The following is an 18,632-nucleotide window of genomic DNA, read 5'->3' as shown; positions in this document are numbered from 1 at the left end:
CTGATTGTAACTGTGTTTGTGATATTAAAATTTATTGCATGGTCATATTAGCCGCTTGAGGAATATATTGTTTATAATAGTGTGGGATAAAGAGTATACTTTTGTCTTGACACCAGTTTACCTTTGGTTGGGTTTTAAACCCTTTGTTTACAGAATGGTGTTACCATAAGGGTTACCATATTTGTTACCATAATTTTTTACTGTAATTGTTTCTTATTCACTTTATAATAAAGTTATAAGTAAATTTATTAGGTCTTACAAGCTCTTTATTAGAATATATACATCCTGTTAATATTCAGTTACAATATGTTAAAAATAAATGTATTTGGAAAAGAGAAGACTAAAGGATAGAAAATGATCTCATGAAGCTTTTATTGGTAGGAAGCAGAAAAGAAAACTATGAGATTGAAATCATTGAGAGGTACTTGACCTACCATTGCTGGCTTTGAAGGGGGCCGTGAGCCACATGGCCTCTGGAAGCTTAGAACAACTCTGGGCCTACAGCCAACAAGAAAACAGGGACTTTCGTCCTACAACCACATGGAACTGAATTCTCCCAATAATCTAAATAAGTCTAGAAATAGAGTTTTCCCCAGAGCCTGCAGAACTGAAAATAGCTCTGCCAACACTTTGTTTTGACCTTCTGAAACTCAGAGAAGCAGCTGAGTGTGCCTGGATTTCTGACCCACAGAAGTGTGAGATAAGAAATGGGTGTTATTTTAAGCTGCGAAATTTGTATGAGGGCAATAGAAAACTAAAGCAATACCTGTTTATAGACTGAGGTGTTACTGAAGTTTGCAGGCTAACAGTTTTCTCTCAGTTCTTAACTGATTAGTAACGACAGAATATCAGTTTACTTTGACTGGCAAACCCAGGGCCTACTCTGCTCCACTTACTTAGGGCCTGCATCACGACAACTTAGAGAATAGTGTATTTTCTTTCCAATAGTTTACATGTTGATTTTTATCAAGGAAACTTTTAGTTATAGTTGCTCTTTGGTCAGGACTTTCAGACCATGCTTGTTCTGGTCAGCTTCGGATCTGGATCAGTGGTTTAGAAAAGCTGATTCTGAGACTATATTAAAAGAGAATTGTCAATTTCTTCTTCCTAGATTGTAAAGTATTTAAGGTCAAGGACTCTATTGCTCATTTTTGTATACTCTGCAATGCCTGGCATAATACCATTTGATGTAAGTGTGCTCAGTAGTTTTAAGAATTGAATTGGTAAATGTTTGTAGCTACCTAAAAAAGTTTACCCACGGTGTAGGATAATGCGCAACCAAGGTGCAATAACTGATATTAGCTTGCAATATTGATTTTTTTGCAATATCGATTTTTAAAAATATTTCATTATTACAATTATTTAATTATTTTCAAGTCAATGACTTGTATAAATGTAGAAAGCAAGTCTGCATATCCAAACTGGAAGGAAAAAGAAATATACAGGATGATAGAATTGGGATTTTAAATTAAGATTTTTCTATCATTTGATTCCTACACACTTCCCAATCCCAGTGGGCATATATTTTACAATCAGGTGAGAGAAAGGAAGGAAGGAAGGAAAAGAGGGAGGAAGAAAGAAGAAAGGGAGAACAACTAAGGAAACAACAACAACAACAACACACACACTTTTAAAAGGTAAAACATCATCTTGGTAACCCAGAAAAATGGCCCCAAAGTGCTAAACAAAATGTAATAACCTAAGTGTCATTTTAGGACCTATCTTTCCTGATAATAGCTTTTAAGAAAAACATTTGGACCCTGCAATGTTGTCTCCCAAATCAAGACAGGGCAGCATTATGATGTCACTGCAAGAAAGCAGATGGAATGACCCCCAAGGTGGGGGGTGAAAGGAGGTGGTGGTCACACCGCCCTCTCCACTGGCCATATAGTGTGTATCCTATCTGCTCTGGGCAAACTAGCCTTTCTGCAGAGACCAGGAAGGGGTGATAATGCACTAGTTCAATTAATTCTCATAGCAGCCTTGTAAGTTGTGTTTACTTCACTCCCATTTACAGCTGAGGGATTCATATAAAGGTTATGCGGCAAAACCGAGATTCAAACCTGAATCGCAGCACGAATCTGAGTCAGATAGAACTGCTGTCCTCTTCTGCCTGCCAGCCCTGCCATAGGAGAGTGAGGATATGAGGATATATGTGGTGTTCAGTGTGGAGAAGCAGAGACTTACAAGGAGGATACGGCAGGTGCTTTCAAAGACAAAGACCTGCACTAGAGGGAGGACAGGGAAAATCTGCTGCGTCACTTCCCTCCTCAAAATCTTTCAGTGGCTTTCAGTTGCCATAGAAATAAGTTGTAAACTCCTTAGCAAAAGCTTAGAGACGGTTCTGTAATCGGCTACCGGCCTCCTCTTCACCGCCCATTTCACTCTCACACTCACAACAGACTGCTTTCAGCCCTTCACAGATACAGCCCTCTCTCTCAAGTTCCCTCTGCCTAATACACTCTGTCTGTTCTAGGCCTGGCCAACCTCTGCTCATCACCCTTGTCTCAAACACCTCTTCCTGAACCCGAGGACATGGGTTAGTCATCTTGCTAGACATGCCCACAGGACCCTATTCTTTCCTTTTTGTAGCACTTATTGTATTTTAATTGATCGTTTAATATCTATCTATCTAAACAACAAGCTCCACAAAGTTAGGAATCACATCTCTAGTTCAGTACCATAATTTAGCATCTACCATAGGACTTGATACACAGCAGGTGCCCTGAACAAATATTTAAAAATTGAAGTTAATTAGTAACACTAGAGGAATTAAATGATGGAATGATGGGAAGAGGAAATGGAGGGGATGAACCAAAAGGATGGCAGGGGGTTAACTTTAATGATGGAATGTTTAGACAAAAGATGGACTGGAATGGCATTTCACTGCGGAGCATTTCACTGCGGACTTTCGGAAAATCAGAGGGCACCGTGGTAAGTTGGCCTAGAAAAAGGGACGATCTGACTGTATTCTGCCGTTCTGCAGAGGTCTCTGCTGGTGGCTGTACCTCCTGCCGATGGAGTCATCTTGGACACTGTGTAAACATACAACTAGCAACACACGTGGTGTTTGGTGCTTGTGGAATTTGTTAGAGGAAAAATATCTGTAAATGATTTTTATTTCACAGCTGTTCCCTTTCTCGGTCTCAGTTTTGTGCTTACAGAGGAAATGAAGGAACCAGGTGATCAGGATACTGAGCGGGGGAGATTAGATAGATCAAAGAGTGATGGGAAGCGGTCTCAGAGCTCCTTGAAGTCTGCCTCAAGATGTAAGTAAAGATTATAATATACACTTAGGTTTTTATCATTAAATTTAGGTAACATCGCTGTTAAAGAGTATTTAAGTTTATACAACAGAAATAGTTTACTTGTTTAACTCTATTACTAAATTCTAAGTTCTTTAAGAGCAGAGACTGTGTTTTAACCATTTAATGTCCAGTTCCTGGCCCATAGAAGTTGCATGCAAAAGAATGAAGCTGGACCACTTTCTTACACCATATACAAAAATGAACTCAAAATGGATTAAAGACCTAAATGTGAGACCTGAAACCATAAAACTCCTAGAAGGAAATATAGGCAGTAATTTCTTTGGCAGTGGCCATAGCCACATTTTTCTAGATAGGTCTCCTAAGGCAAGGGAAACAAAAGCAAAAATAAACCATTGGGACTATATCAAAATAGAAAGCTTTTGCACAGTAAAGGACAATGTTAACAAAACCAGAAGGCAATCCATTGAATGGGAGAAGATATTTGCAAATGATATATCCAATAAGGGATTAATATCTGAAATATATAAAGAACTTATGCAACTCAACACCAAAAAATCGAAACAACCTGATTTAAAAATGGGCAGAGGACCTGAATACGTATTTTTCCAAAGAAGACATGCAGATGGCCAACAGACACATGAAGAGTTGCTCAGCATCACTCATCAGGGAAATGCAAAACAAAACCACAATGAGATATCTCCTCACACTTGTCAGAATGGCTAGAATCAAAAAGGCAAGAAACAACAAGTGTTGGTGAGGATGTGGAGAAAAAGGAACCCTTGTGGTCTGTCAGTGGGAATGTAAATTGGTGCAGCCACTGTGGAAAACACTATGGAGGTTCCCTAAAAATTTAAAAATGGAAATACCATCGATCCAATAATTCCACTACTGGGTATTTACCCAAAGAAAATAAAAACACTAATTTGAAAAGATCTATGCATCCCTATGTTTATTGAAGCATTATTTACAATAGCCAAGATATGGAAATGACCCAAGTGTCCAGTGATAGAGAAGATGTGGTATATATATAATATATATATATATATATATAATGCATATATATATATATATAATAGAATAATACTTAGCCATAAAAAGATGAGAACTTGCCATTTGCAACAACATGGATGGACCTAGAGGGTATTATGCTAAGTAAAATAAGTTAGAGAAAAACAAATACCATATGATTTCATTTATATGTGAAATCTAAAAAGAAAGCAAATGAATAAACAAATAAAAAGCAGAACCAGCTAATCATGGGATTACTATAGCTATAAGGTATAGCTTTTACTGTCTTATTTAAATTTTATTAATTTGAATGTTTTTAACACTAACTTTTCCCAGTAAAGTCCATTATGAAACAAAAAACTAAATAAATAATTAAAAAGCAGAATCAGACCTATAAATATTGAGAACAAACTGATGATTGCCAGAGGGGAAAGGGGTGGGAGGATGGGCAAAATGGGTGAAAGAGAGTGGGATACAGGCTTCCAGTTAGGAATGTATAAGTCAAGAAATAAAAGGTACAGCACAGGGAATATATTGTAATAGGGTTTATGGTGACAGATAGTTGATAAACTTGTAGTGAGCATAGAATAATGTATAGATAAGTTGAATCATTATGTCATACACCTGAAACAAATGTAACATTGTGTGTCAACTATAATAAAAAAAAAAAAGAAAGAAAAAATAGAAGAAAATTTGAGGAATTGTGTAAAAGGATTTTTAAAAGATAGCTTGCTCTTTCTAATGGGGCATCATGGTGTTAGGTGTCTTAGTGGAGTCTTGACTTTTGTAGTTCTAATCCTAAATATAGTTTCAGAAATATAATTTTGATTATTCACCTAGAGGAGACCTGGGGAAATCAATTCATTTACAAAATTTACATTAAACTATTTCAATGTATCTGAGGCATATCTCTTAAATCCATAATTTATCCACATCATGTTTTATTTGAGATGTTTATCTCCTCTTGCTTGGACTCTTACAACAAGGATTTCCACTCAAGCCTTCCTTTTCAAGTCTCTCCATACTACCACTAGAATTATCTTTCCAAAAAATAGGGTTATGTCACTGTCTCCAAAAATGTTAGTTTGCTTCTCTCTGGATTTTCCATTTCCACTTTTCTCCACTCCCTAATTTCTAACACAGGATTATCTACTTTTTGGTTTCCAGTCCTTTGCTGCATTTTCCTAAATGGATGGATTTAATAATAATGACCCTTTGTCTAGCACTGCCTCAGGATCTCCCCTTCTTATATTAGACCCTTGTAGGGGCAGGCCTGGCCTGGTCCTGTTGCTCAGCTCATAAATTCACACATTGTGGTTCTTAGGCTCCCAAAAGATAATGTCAAGTAATTTGCTGATATCCTGAAACCTTTTATCTTGGTGCTGTGAGCAGAGGTCTCTCTTCTGGTTTGGCCACGTATCTGGTAGCTCCCCCATCCACTCTCTCTCTTTCTCTTTTTTTTTTGGCCTGGAGACCTGGAAAGATTTTGGTCTCTTCTACTTTCAGAAATGCTTTGTGTAGACTTGGTATTATTTCTTCCTTAAATGTTTGGTAAAATTCAGCAGTGAAGTATGTTGGCCTGTAATTTTCTTAATGGGAAAATTTTTAGTGAATTCAATTTCTTTAATAAACACAAGGTTGTTTAGTTCTTCTTTTGTAAGTTTTGTAACTTTGTATGTTTCATAGAATTGTACATTTCTTTTAAATTGTAAAATTTGTTGGTATAACTCTAGGGTGTATTTTCATTCCTGATATTGGAGATCTGTATGGTCTCTCTTTCTTCTTGATTGGTCTAGCTAGGAGTTTCTCCATTTGGTCGATCTTGTCAAAGAGTAAGATTTTGGTTTTGCTAATTTTCTCTATTGTTTGTTTGCCTTTTATTTAATTGATTCTTGCTTTCACTTTTGTTATTTCTATCATTTCACTTTATTTTCTTTTTGCTTTTTCTAGATTCTTGAGGTAGAGCTTTAGGTCATTGAGTCTTGACTTTTCTTCTTTTCTTATACGTGTACAAAAACTAGAAATTTCCCTCTAAGCATTGCCTTAGTTGCATCCCACAAATTTGACGTTATATTTTAATTACCATTTAGTTTGAAATATTTTTAAATTTCCTTGTTGATTTCTCCTTGACCCATACATTATTCTTAAATGTTCTTTGATTTCCAAATATTTGTAGGTTTTCCAGATATCTTATCATAGTTTATTTTTAATTTACTTCAGTTGTAATCAGAAAATATTAGTTACTTTGGAAATAAGGAAATGTTTAATTCAAAATGTAGAAATTATTAAAACAAATTACTTTTAATAGCTGCTGTGAGAGAGGATGCCACAGATGAAACATTTATTGAAGGCAGAGAATCATATTTAGAGGATGATGATTATGATATGGACCATTTGGAAGGAAGTTCAAGTTCATTTCAAGATGACTATGTGGATAACATTGGAGGTAAGTATTATTAGTTTTCTATCAGTAATAGTAACTGTTTTAAAGACAAATTGCCCAAATTGAATAGTTACAAATTCATAGAAATAAACTTGCAGGATGTGTCTGGGTGATAAAAGGAAAAGCATGGAACATACTTTAACAGGGTGATTTAGCAGCTCTGTAGCTATATATTATATTTCTGAGGATCACATACAAGACTCTCAGACTTGGTTTTCTGGGAAGTAGGATGCTCTACGGAGTGCTCCATCCCAGACTGGTGAATTATAACTTACCCTTGGGACTGATTAGGAGTTGCTCTTTGAGACTGCAGAGACCATGAGCAGAGATCTGCCTTCACCCTGATGCACACAGGCATGTTGGCTCTCCCTCCCATATGCTCACTGGTGGGTGGCATCCCACCCTGGTAGTACTTCCTGCTCGACTGTTGCAGGCTCGGTACATTCCTCCTGTCTTTGTGAAATACAATTTTAGGATTCACCAGACGCTCCTCTTAGTTAAAATATTTTAACTTTTTAGAATCTCAGTATATGGAAGCCCCTGCTCCAGCCTCAGAAGAGGCGGAGGAGAAAGTTAAGAAGAAAATCTCGGCGAACTTCTTCTACAATTATGTGGAGCTTGTTTCAATGCCTTTTGTGACTCCGGATTCGAACATACCACTGGATCTTCTCACACTTGTGTATCCACTCCAGTTATATGTGTATAATTTTTGGATTTCAGCTTCTTAGGTCAGGGGTCGGCAAACTAGCCGTACATGCACAAAATCTGGCCTCTCGTCTGTTTCTGTGAATAAAGTTTTATTGGAACACAGCAATTCCTATTCATTTACATTTTGTCTGTGGCTGCCATCACACTACAAGGGCAGAATTAAGTAGTTATAACAGAGGGCACCTGGCCCACAAAGCCTAGAATATTTACTGTCTGGCCTTTTCCAGAAAGTTTGCCGATCCCTGTCTTAGGTGATTCTAAGAAGCTTGGCACTTAGAGAAGTTGAGATAGAAATACATGACTTTAATTTAAACAAGCGTTTGTTGATGCCTAATAACCATAAAGAGAAATGATGCTTTTCTGGCTGTTCTTTCATGAGACATGATGTGAAGGAGACCAGAAGGCCTCTTATCCTGGTTTCCCACCTCTACCAGCTGGTGTCCCTTTCTCAATGCCTACCAAGTTAAAAATCATTGATTTCTTAAAACACTGATGCCATAGGCAGGCAGTGGTACTTACACATTATTTATCAGATGAATATCAGAGAAGACAACCCTGAGGAAGTAGGGCCTCAAATAACAAGTTTTTTTTTTTTAAAGATTTTATTTATTTATTTGAGAGAGAGAATGAGATAGAGAGAGCATGAGAGGGGGGAGGGTCAGAGGGTGCAGCAGGCTCCCCGCCGAGCAGGGAGCCCGCTGCGGGACTCGATCCCGGGACTCCAGGATCATGACCTGAGCCGAAGGCAGTCGCTTAACCAACTGAGCCACCCAGGCGCCCCTCAAATAACAAGTTTTAAATTGGTCTGGAGAGTAAGAGTCCATGAAAAAAATTAAAGGTGGGGATAATCAACAAGAAGATTTAGGGTCTGCTCTCACTGTACGATGTTAGGTTTGTCAGGTGGAGTTGGGAGATTTCCATTCATGCTCTTGGCTGGCAGTTTAGTATGCTTACCTTCAGAGGGGTGGTGGTGATGACCACATGGCCTCTTAGACAAGGTGTGCTTAAAGAGGAGGGCCATGTACTTCCTGACTCCAGTTTTGCTTTTTATGTAAAAATAGAACATGTTAGTATAGTTTTCTGTTTCAATCCCAGGTGTACCTAAAACTAATTCCCCCTGAATCTTATAACTTGGAGTTTTCTCTCCTGAAGACTTTTGTGCATATGTGGTCTTTGGACAAGTTGCTGATAAAAGTTATGCTGTTGCCTTTCTTCTAGCCTATTTGTTTTAAATGAGGGGGTTTATCAGAGTCGCCCTGAAGCTTTTCCTGAAATACACATAGTCTGGTACCTTTCCTGGACCTACTGCATTATATCCGTGGGGAGAGGGACTTGGGGACTTGTAGTCTGAAAAAGCTTCCCAGGTACTTTTGATTGTGTCGTCTTCTCTGAGCCCCCAATACTGGGGACTTGCTGCTCCAGGATACGGGGATCTCAGTATTGGAGAGATATGCCTAGATTCCAAATAATAAGAGTCAGAGTGACCTTGACTATTGACTCAAGGTATGAATTGCTTATATTTATGCTGGATGAGTGGCTATATAACCTATAGACTTTTGTGAACACTTTCAACACCAGGGAAGTCACAAAGTAGCTTATCTCATTTTTGGATAGCTTACATTATTAGCTTTTCCAGACCTTGAATCAAAAGCTACCTCTTTGGAACATCTCCCACTCCCCCTGCTTGTGTTCCCTCTCTCGCTGTCTCTCTCTCTCTCTGTCAAAAAAAAAAAAAAATCTTTAAAAAATATCTAAACCATAGAATAATTCTAAACTATAGAATAATTTATATAAGACGTAATTAAATGCAATTTTATTTTATTTTTTTAAAAGATTTTATTTATTTATTTGTCAGAGAGAGAGAGCACAAACAGGGGGAGTGGCAGGCAGAGGGAGAAGCAGGCTTCCCGCTGAGCAAGGAGCCCAATGTAGGACTCAGTCCCAGGACCCTGGCATCATGACCTGAGCCAAAGGCAGATGCTTAACCAACTGAAGCACCCAGGCGTCCCTTAAATGCAATTTTAAAGTGAGGGTCCTAGATGCCCATGAACAGTGAAGGCCCTGGGTCTCTGATAGGAAGTTAATAAGACGCAAGCCAGAAGAGAGGATGGGATAAAACAGAGAGGAGTTGAAGGTATAGCAGAACATAATTTAACATCGTCAAAGCTCTGGTTAGTGGCTGCCGCTGTTCTCTGGGGTTAAAAGAGAAGGATCGGGCTCTAGTTACTAATTAATCCAACAGACATTTATTGAATGCCTAAGGCTCAAGACACTGCACTCGGCACTCTGGGAAATAGAGATGACCTGCGAGAAGAAATAGGCTGTGATTTGAAGGGGAGAGTTTGGGAAGTAACAGTCTTACCCATTCTGCATCGGAGAGCAGCGGCAAGTAAAAGGGAGTCGCCCCCCACCCCAAAATTAGAGATGATAATATCAGATAAATGATCACATGTGTGATCCCCAACCGCCACCCAAGTTAGTGAAGAGATGGTAGCCTACTTCTACTGTCATAGCTATAGACGTAGCTTTTAGCCCTCCAAAGTGTTACACTGGCACCTGGGAACAGAGAAAGGAGAGAAGGAAGGAAAGGTGAGAACAGCAGTTTGGGGAAAGGGAAAAGGAGGGTAGGTGAAGCCTCCTGCCCCGTACCAGCCTCTGTGAAGATAAAGAGCCTGTGGTTCCCACTCTTTATTTGTAAGGAGGCCTCAGGTAGTTTCCATGAGGCCTGAATAGCTTCAGCAAGATCTTTGGATCACACATTTATTTGCGCTTTTATATAAAATTCAGTTTTAGGTGTTTATATTTTTATTAAATTGATAAAATTCCTTTTTCTTGAACAGATCAAAAGCCCTGAAATGTTCTCTCTCTTTTTCAACTTAACTCTTAGGCAATGAGCTAAGTATAGTTACGTATAGTTGGTTGTAATTTGTATATACTTCACAATTCGATTGCATTAAAATTTTCTCTTTTTTACAATTGTAGATATTTTTCTTGTTAAAAATTCTACATAGTTTCTTTCTCTAAAAATATTCACTTACAAATAAGGGTAAACTTCTAAAATCAGAATTTATTTTTTAAAGAAGGGCCCAAGAAATAAAGATTTCTCCAATGATCCTTTAATTTTTGTGTTCAACAGTGAGTTCTTAGAAAATACAAATCCGGGGCGCCTGGGTGGCTCAGTCGTTAAGCGTCTGCCTTCGGCTCAGGTCATGATCTCAGGGTCCTGGGATCGAGCCCCACATCGGGCTCCCTGCTCTGCGGGAAGCCTGCTTCTCCCTCTCCCACTCCCCCTGCTTGTGTTCCCTCTCTCGCTGTGCCTCTCTCTGTCAAATAAATAAATAAAATCTTTAAAAAAAAAAAAAGAAAAGAAAATACGAATCCATCTACTTAAGATACACTATGTAATATATTTCTTTTGCAAACTATATTTTTTGTAGATTAATCTCATTTACTTATTACATTTATATCTTGGGTTATATTAATTTGAACTTGAATGTAGTAACAATGTACATTTAAGAGATGTTTTATAAAAACTTAGGTTATTTTAACCTCTATATTGAATTAGTTCAGATTTGCGCTATAGCATAAATGTGCGTGCACACACACACACTCATGCACACACCTGTACATACTAATGAGCTCCGAAAGGAAATGTTAGCATATTTATTATACATATTTATATACTATATCTTATTTAGTCCATTTTCATAATTTGTTCATATGAATTAAATTTCAATTATATTTATGTGGATTTATTATATTAGTCAGATTGTCACTGGTTTGTCAGAACTTTAAAACATTCTGTCAGAATTTTAAACATCTCGCCTTTCAACATCAAGGAAGAGGCCTATATAATACTTTTACTTTTATAAAATTAATCTGCTTTCAGGATCTCCCTAGGAAAATTAAAATATTGATTAAATCAGAGTATAAGAATTTTCACCTCATTTAAAAACAAAGTTGCATTAGTAATAAATAAAAACTCTGGGTTTCAAAGTAAAAATTCCACTACTTCAACACTGAACCTTTGTCTAATGTCACAACTGTTCAAATGTGTTTATTTCATTAGGTTTCCTGTCTCTCCGATGTTTACTTTGTTTCACTTCTTTTCCTTAACAACCTTCCCTCAGTCATTCCTTTGGTTATGACTGCAGAAAGCGGGCCAACCTACAACTTCTGGACAGCAATACTGTGATGTACATAGCTGGGAACCAGCTGATCCTTCTGAATTTGAAAACCAAGGAACAGACGTACCTGCGAAGTAGCAGTGGGAGAGGAATTGGTGTCATTGGGGTATGCTGGTAGTGACTGAGGAAAAAAAAATCTATCCTTTTGTATTTGTTTCTTCTGTGGACTGGCCAGGCTGTTAGGTGCCAATACCATATGCAGTATTGTAGGATTAAGGCATTTCCAATTCAACGATTACAACCACTCCATTCACTGACATGATCTCTGTGCAGTATTACAGCATTATGTTGATGATACTATCATCTCATTTTGCAGATAAGGAAACTGGAGCTGGTGGAGGTTAAGTGGCTTCCCCCAGTCCTGCAGGGTTTTCCTATTGAACTCCATGTTGCCATTCTGCAAAAATACTCAGATGAATAGCACCAATGATAATCCAAATAATAGAGATAAGCGCCAGATAAGATGTAGGTATAGAATCGAACATTAAGAGATCAAGTATAGGTTGTACGTTCAGTAATTTTGAGCAGTCGACAAAAGGATTTGCATGTGATTTGGAGGCTGTCTCTTCCTTCCTCCTCAGGTACCTGTCTCCATCAGTCACCTTCTTTCTTGTATCTTCGGCCTCTACTTCCTTAGACTTTTCATCCTCAGCATAAAAGTACACTAAATCAACTTGTTCTCACCTTAAAGGGCCCCTCTCTAACCATGCCTTCTCTTTACCCGCTAACTTTTCCCTTCAAAGCCAAGCTTCTGCTGTTTTTTTCCCTCCCACCTCGCTGAAATTGCCCGTACTAAAGTGACCAACGGCCCTTTGAGTAGCCAAATCCAAAGAATACCTTTCTAACTGTATCTTACCTGACCTCTCTATAGCACTTGGCCCCATACCTGAGTTTTTACCTTGACTGTTTTTCTACTCTGTGATCCTTAAAAGCAGGTGTCCCTAGATCTGCTCTCACCAATAACAATCCGAGAAACACCTCTTGGTGTCTTTAGAGTCATGAGAGGGGCCCCTGTTCAGAGTAGGCTATGTGAGACAGGGAAAGGAGGAGAAATACGCAGGATTTGGGGTGCATATAAGCAGCACTTCCATAGCAGATGCTCAAAGGGTTTTTTAGAAGGATCATGATCTAAATAGAAGGCTGCCCTGCTCTTACCCTGCCTGTCAGGTGTGAGCAGCCCAGACAGAACTGGGAGGTGCAGGGCCCACATCACGACACCCTGCAGAGGTGGAGGGCTTCCAACAGAAAGCCTGGTGCAGCTCCAACAGAGAGACTGGGCCAACCTAGCAGGGAGTGGTGGGAAATACTTTTGATTAGATTAGATGGGACCTGGTAGGGTATTTAGATTAGAAATGGAGGTGAGTGGAGAGGTTTTGAAGATTCTTGCTCTGAGAAATGAAATAGGGACATGAATGGGAATGGAGAAGGTAAGGAAAATCTAAGATCCACAAATAGAACTTGGAGTGGTTATGGAAACAGGATATGGTGAGATGGATGAGTGAAGATAGTCTCATGATTATTTCTTTTTTGATCATCTATCTATACATAACACGTGTGCATGGTAAAGTCCCTGTCCTCAACAAGAATTAGTTAATTAATTATGATTGTTTTTTAAAAGATTTTATTTATTTGAGAGAGAGACAGAGCAGGAGCGGGGTGGGGTAGGGAAGGGGAGAGGGACAAGCAGACTCTCCACTGAGCGTGGATCTGATGTGGGGCTCGATCCCAGGACCCCAGACCCCTGACCTGAGCCAAAGTCAGATGCTCAAATGACTGAACCACCCAGGCTCCCCAACAAGAATTTATTATATTACATTGTGTGTCCAACAGTACTCAGAACATGCAGGGATTTAAATGAAGAAGGGTTCTGGACCTCTATGAATTCAGAGAGTTTAAAATCCATCTAAAGAGGCAAGACGCATGTTAAAAAGCAAAAAACCAAAAACCTAGATCCATCCAAGTACATGATAATGTGGCACCAGCCGTGTGCAAATATTCACAGGCCCAACGTGAGGGTCACGGGTTCTGTGGAGGGAAGTCAGTCAGGGGCCACCCTGAGGTGTCATGAGCCCTGAGGTCCATATCACCTGCAGAGTACTGAGAAACAGGTAACTATCGCTTTTTTTCCTCTCACTTTATGGCCAATAGTAGTTTTGAAATTTCTGTTTTGTTGTACAGTAACTTGGTCTGAGGTCAGTAGGTAGAGGTGTGCTGTGGTCAAGAATGCTAATCCGAATCCTCACCCCCCTGGACTCTGGGCATTTGCATGTCCACAGGGCTTTTCTCCATGCATGCTGGAGCTGTCAGTGCTTGGATAGGGGCCTTTCCTCAGCTGTCCTCATCACTTCATTTTTTCCTGAAACAGTTATCCGTTTGTGGATAAGAAGTGTTCTTGCAGGGCAATAAGAAACCTGTGAGAAATGGGTAATGCGGGCATATCAACTATCTTTCAGAAAAGATAGTATGTTGAGTGTAAAGTAAATGACTCATTAATTCCAGATCTCCACTAAAAATAAAACACCAAACTCAACCCCACAGAGCTTCTGATCTGAAAGGGCTGAAACTTTTTCCCTTACTGGAGGCCAGACCTAGAGTGGTAAAAGATGTGCCTGAATTCCTATACAGATTTCTGTGACCGCATATCCCACACAATATTCTTCTGTAAATGGGCATCTAGAAAGATGTAGTCGTAACCTGTTTCCCTCTAAGTCCTTCGTAGTTCCTATTTTTTAGTTCCCCTTTCTTCTTGGCTTCCAACACCTGGCTTGAATCCTACCTCTGACATTTGCAAGCTTTACGACTTCAAGTTACTTAGCCTCTCTGTGCTTATTTCCTCATGAAAAAGATGGGAAGGATAAGGGTATCCGAACTCACAAGGTTGATGTAAAATTTAAGGGAATTAATTCATATAAAACGTACACGGTGTCTGGGGCACATAATAAGCATGCAATAAGCGTTTTTCTCTCACTGAGTGTCCATCCTATAAAGCCAAGCCTGGTTTCAAGCTGAAGTGATGGGTGTTTACTTGAATGGAAGAGGCGTCAGCAGGAAGACCTTATTATAGGTCTTATGGCCCCATGTGTGGGGAGAAGAAAAAAAGCTACAATGTTATTTTGGGTACCAAAACCTACAGTGCAACCTATATCCTCTGAGGAAAGCTCCTGTTGCACAGGTAGAAAATCAGGAGTTGCAACATGGTAACCGAAAATAGAATTTCATAAAGCACAATATGTGTCTTAAATAGTTTATTTTTGTAATAGCCTATTTTTATTTTTAGGCTATCCATTTACTCTTCCTGCACCTTGGCTTACGAATGAACAAAAATAACAGGAATAAACATATAATTCTATAAGATTTATACTGCTATCATTTGAAATGCTGACACAAATAGTTTACCCAGGGCACATTTACTATATTTTCCTCTGCATCTGGCTTGAAAATATTTTATCTTTCTCACTTCTAGTAAGTTTATATGTATTTGTGGTGAATTTGTCCAAGGTGAAATTTTTTTTTAAACTGAGCTGTAACCTATTCTGGAAACATGAATTTTTCTGTACAAAAATTTAGGCTGATTTATATATGGAGGGTAAACAATTCATCTAACTTAGTTGTTCTCAAAGAGTGGTCCCCAGGCTAGCAGCATCAACATCACCTGGAACTTGTTAGAGATATAAATGCAAATTTTGGGGGCCCAGCCCTGATGTACTGAATCAGAAACTTTGGTGGTAGGGCTTGCCCTCTGTGCCTTAATAAGCCCTCCCTGTGGTTCTGATGTGTGCTAACGATTGAGAACCACTTTCTAGCTCTTCTGATGGCAATTAAAAAAATTGTAGAGGTAGAGATGACTCTATTAACAAAAGTAAAACTTAAAATGAGTATTCCCCTAGGTTTCAGTTTAAATCACATCCATCACCACGTGCTTATCAGATGCCCATTTTTTAGTTTTCTATTGGAGTGGATCCTAATAAATTATAAAATCACAGATGCTAAATACTACATTAATAGAACTATTTATAAGAAAATTCTCCTTTTACTATTTAAGTGAGATTTTACTTTTTATAGGTTCATCCTGATAAAACTTACTTCACAGTAGCTGAAAAAGGTGTTTTCCCAAAGATTATCATCTATGAATATCCTTCTTTGAAGCCCTACAGAATCCTTCAAGGTGAGCTCAGTATATCCTCTAAAATATTCCATGTTCAAGGTTAACAACATTCAGGGTCTTCCAGAGACAGAGAACTAGGAGGAGGTAGAAAAGAGATTTACTTAAAGGAATTGGCTTATGTACTTGTAGGGGCTGGCAAGTCTGAAGTTTGTAGGGCAGGCCAGTAGGCTGGACATCCTTGGGCTGGGGCTGATGCTACATGTTCAGGTAGAATTTCATCTTCCTCAGTGAAACCTCAGTTTTGCTTTTAAGGACTTTCAACTGATTGAATGAGGCCCACCCAGATTAAAATAACCACACATGAACTTAATCACCACAGTTCTCTTATGAATTTTGCTTTCCATATAATTAATTTTAGTAGTTTTTTAAACAGACTACTTTTCAGGGCAGTTTTAGATTTACAATAAAATTGAGAGGAAGGTTCAGAGATTTCCCATAGCCCTCTTCCCCTACACGTGCATAACGTTCCCTGTTATCACTCACCAGGTACATTTTTTACTGAGGACCAGTCTCTGTTAGCACATCATAGTCACCCAGAGTCCACAGTGTCCCCTGGGCTTTACTCTTGGTGTTGTATTCTCTGGGTTTAGACAAATGTCTAATGATGTATATCCATCCTTATAATCTCATATGGTGTATTTCCACTGTCCTAAAAATCCTCTGTGCTCTCCCTATTTATGACTGCCTCCACACTGGCAACCACTGATCTTTTTATTGTCCCCACAGGCTTGCCTTTTCCAGAATGTCACATAGTTGGACTCATACAGTGTGTAGCCTTCTCAGATTGACTTCTTTCACTTAGGAATATGAATTTAAGGTTCCTCCCTGTCTTTTCATGGCTTGATAGCCCGTTTCTTTTTAGTGCTGAATAATATTCCGTTGTCTGGATGCACCACTGTTTATTCATTTGCATATTGAAGGGCATCTTAGTTGTTTCCAAATTTTGGCAATTATGAATAAAGCTGCAATAAACACCTGAATACAGGTTTTTGTGTGAACATAAATTTTCAACTACTTTGGGTATATACCAAAGAGCATAATTACTGGAGCATGGTAAGGGTCTGCTTAGTTTTGTAAGAAACTGACAAACTGTCTTCCCAAGTGGCCGTACCACTTTGCGTTCCCACCAGCAGTGAATGAGAACTCTTGCTCATCAGCATTCGGTGTTGTCAGTGATTTGGATTTTGGCCATTCTAAGTAGGTGTGTAGCAGTATCTTAGTCTTTAAATTTGTGGTTCCCATAGGACGTGGAGCGTCTTTTTAAATGTTTATGTTACCTGCATGTTTTTGGTGAGGCTGTCTGTTAAGGTCTTTGGCCCATTTTGTAATCGAGTTGTTCATTTCTTATATTTGAGTGTCAAGAGTTGTTTGTATATTTTTGGTAATAGTCCTTTATCACATATGCCTTTTGCAAATATTTTCTCCCAGTCTGTGCCTTGTTTTGTCATTTTCTTGACATTGCCCTTCTCAGAGGAGTTTTTCATTTTAATGAATCTTGGCTTATCAGTGACTTCTCTCATGGATCCTGTCTGTCTTTGGTGTGGAATCTAAAAAGGCATCACCATACCCGAGGCCATCTAGGTTTTATTCTACGTTATCTTCTAGGAGTTTTATGTTTTCACATTTTATACTTAGGCCTACGATCCATTTTGAGTTAATTTTTATGAAAGGTATAAGGTCTATGTTTACATTAATTTATTTGTTTGCTTGTTTGCTTATTTGTTGCCTATGGATGTCCTGCTGTTCCAGCACCATTTGTCGAAGAGACTGTCCTTGCTCTGTTATATTGCCTCCATTCCTTTCTCAAAGATCAGCTGAATATATTCCTGTTGGTCTATTTTTGGGCTTTCTATTCTGTTCCATTTACCTATTTATCTATTCTTTCCCCAGTGTCACACTGTCTTGATTACTGTAGCTTTATAGGAAGTTTTGAAGTCAGGTATTATCAGTCCAACTTTGTTCTTTTCACTTAATATTATGTTGACTATTCTGGGTCTTTTGTCTGTCTGTCTGAACTTTAAAATCAGTTTGTTGATATCCACAAAATAATAATCTAATTGTTTTTGTACATTGTTAGATTCAATTTGCTAATATTTTGTTGGGGATTTTTGCATCTACGTTCATGAAAGATACTGTTTTGTAGTTTTCTTTTCTTGAACTGTTGTTTATTACATTAAGAATAAGAAAAACAAAAGTTTTTTATTTTACTTTCACTTACTCCTTCTTCAGTCCTCTTCATCCCTTTATGTATACCTGAGTTTCTGACCTATGTTATTTGCCTTCTGTTTAGAGAACTTCTTTTTAACATTTCTGGCAAAGCAGGTCTCCTGGCAACAAATTCCTTCAGTGTTTGTCTGAGAAAGTATGTATCGGTCACTTTCAAAGGATAATTTCACAAGGTACAGAATTCTAGGTTGGTGGGGTTTTTTTCCTTCCTTTCCTTTAAATATTTCAGTCCATTCTTCTTGCTTATATGGTTTCTGAAGAGAAGTTGGATATAACTCTCCATTCTTCTATAGGTAAGGTTTTTTTCCCCCTTGGGCTTTTTTTTAGGAGTTCTTCCTTTATTTTCATTTTCTGTAGTTTTCTGGGCATTATTCTAGTTGGTGTTCTCTGAGCTTCCTAGATCTGTGGTTTGGTGTCTGATTTTAATTTGCGGGAAATTCTCAGTCATTACTGTTTCAAATATTTCTTCTGTTCCTTTCTCTCTTTCTTCTCCTTTTGGTATTCCCATTATACATACACTCTACTTTTTGTAGTTGTTCTATAGTTCTTAGATATTCTGTTCCATTTTCATCAGTCTTTGTTCTCTTTGCTCTTCAGTTCTCTGAAGATTCTATTGATCTATTCCG

General features: G+C 38.4%; 1 protein-coding gene across 1 annotated transcript in view; it reads left to right on the top strand.

The window, feature by feature from the left end:
* CFAP44 (cilia and flagella associated protein 44) overlaps nt 1-18,632 on the top strand; it is a 155,355-nt gene that overhangs the window by 11,487 nt on the left and 125,236 nt on the right. Inside the window, exons 2-6 of the mRNA XM_032406556.1 lie at nt 3,151-3,269; nt 6,586-6,723; nt 7,240-7,399; nt 11,559-11,721; nt 15,678-15,780. Coding sequence (XP_032262447.1) covers nt 3,170-3,269; nt 6,586-6,723; nt 7,240-7,399; nt 11,559-11,721; nt 15,678-15,780 — 664 coding nt within the window. The 5' untranslated portion in view covers nt 3,151-3,169. The remainder of the gene's footprint in view (nt 1-3,150; nt 3,270-6,585; nt 6,724-7,239; nt 7,400-11,558; nt 11,722-15,677; nt 15,781-18,632) is intronic.

Source organism: Phoca vitulina, unplaced genomic scaffold (assembly GCF_004348235.1).
Source record: "Phoca vitulina isolate PV1807 unplaced genomic scaffold, GSC_HSeal_1.0 scaffold8, whole genome shotgun sequence".
In the NCBI taxonomy this organism is placed as follows: Eukaryota; Metazoa; Chordata; class Mammalia; order Carnivora; family Phocidae; genus Phoca; species Phoca vitulina.
Note: the sequence above shows the minus strand (reverse complement) of the source record. Positions and strands in the feature narration are given on the sequence as shown.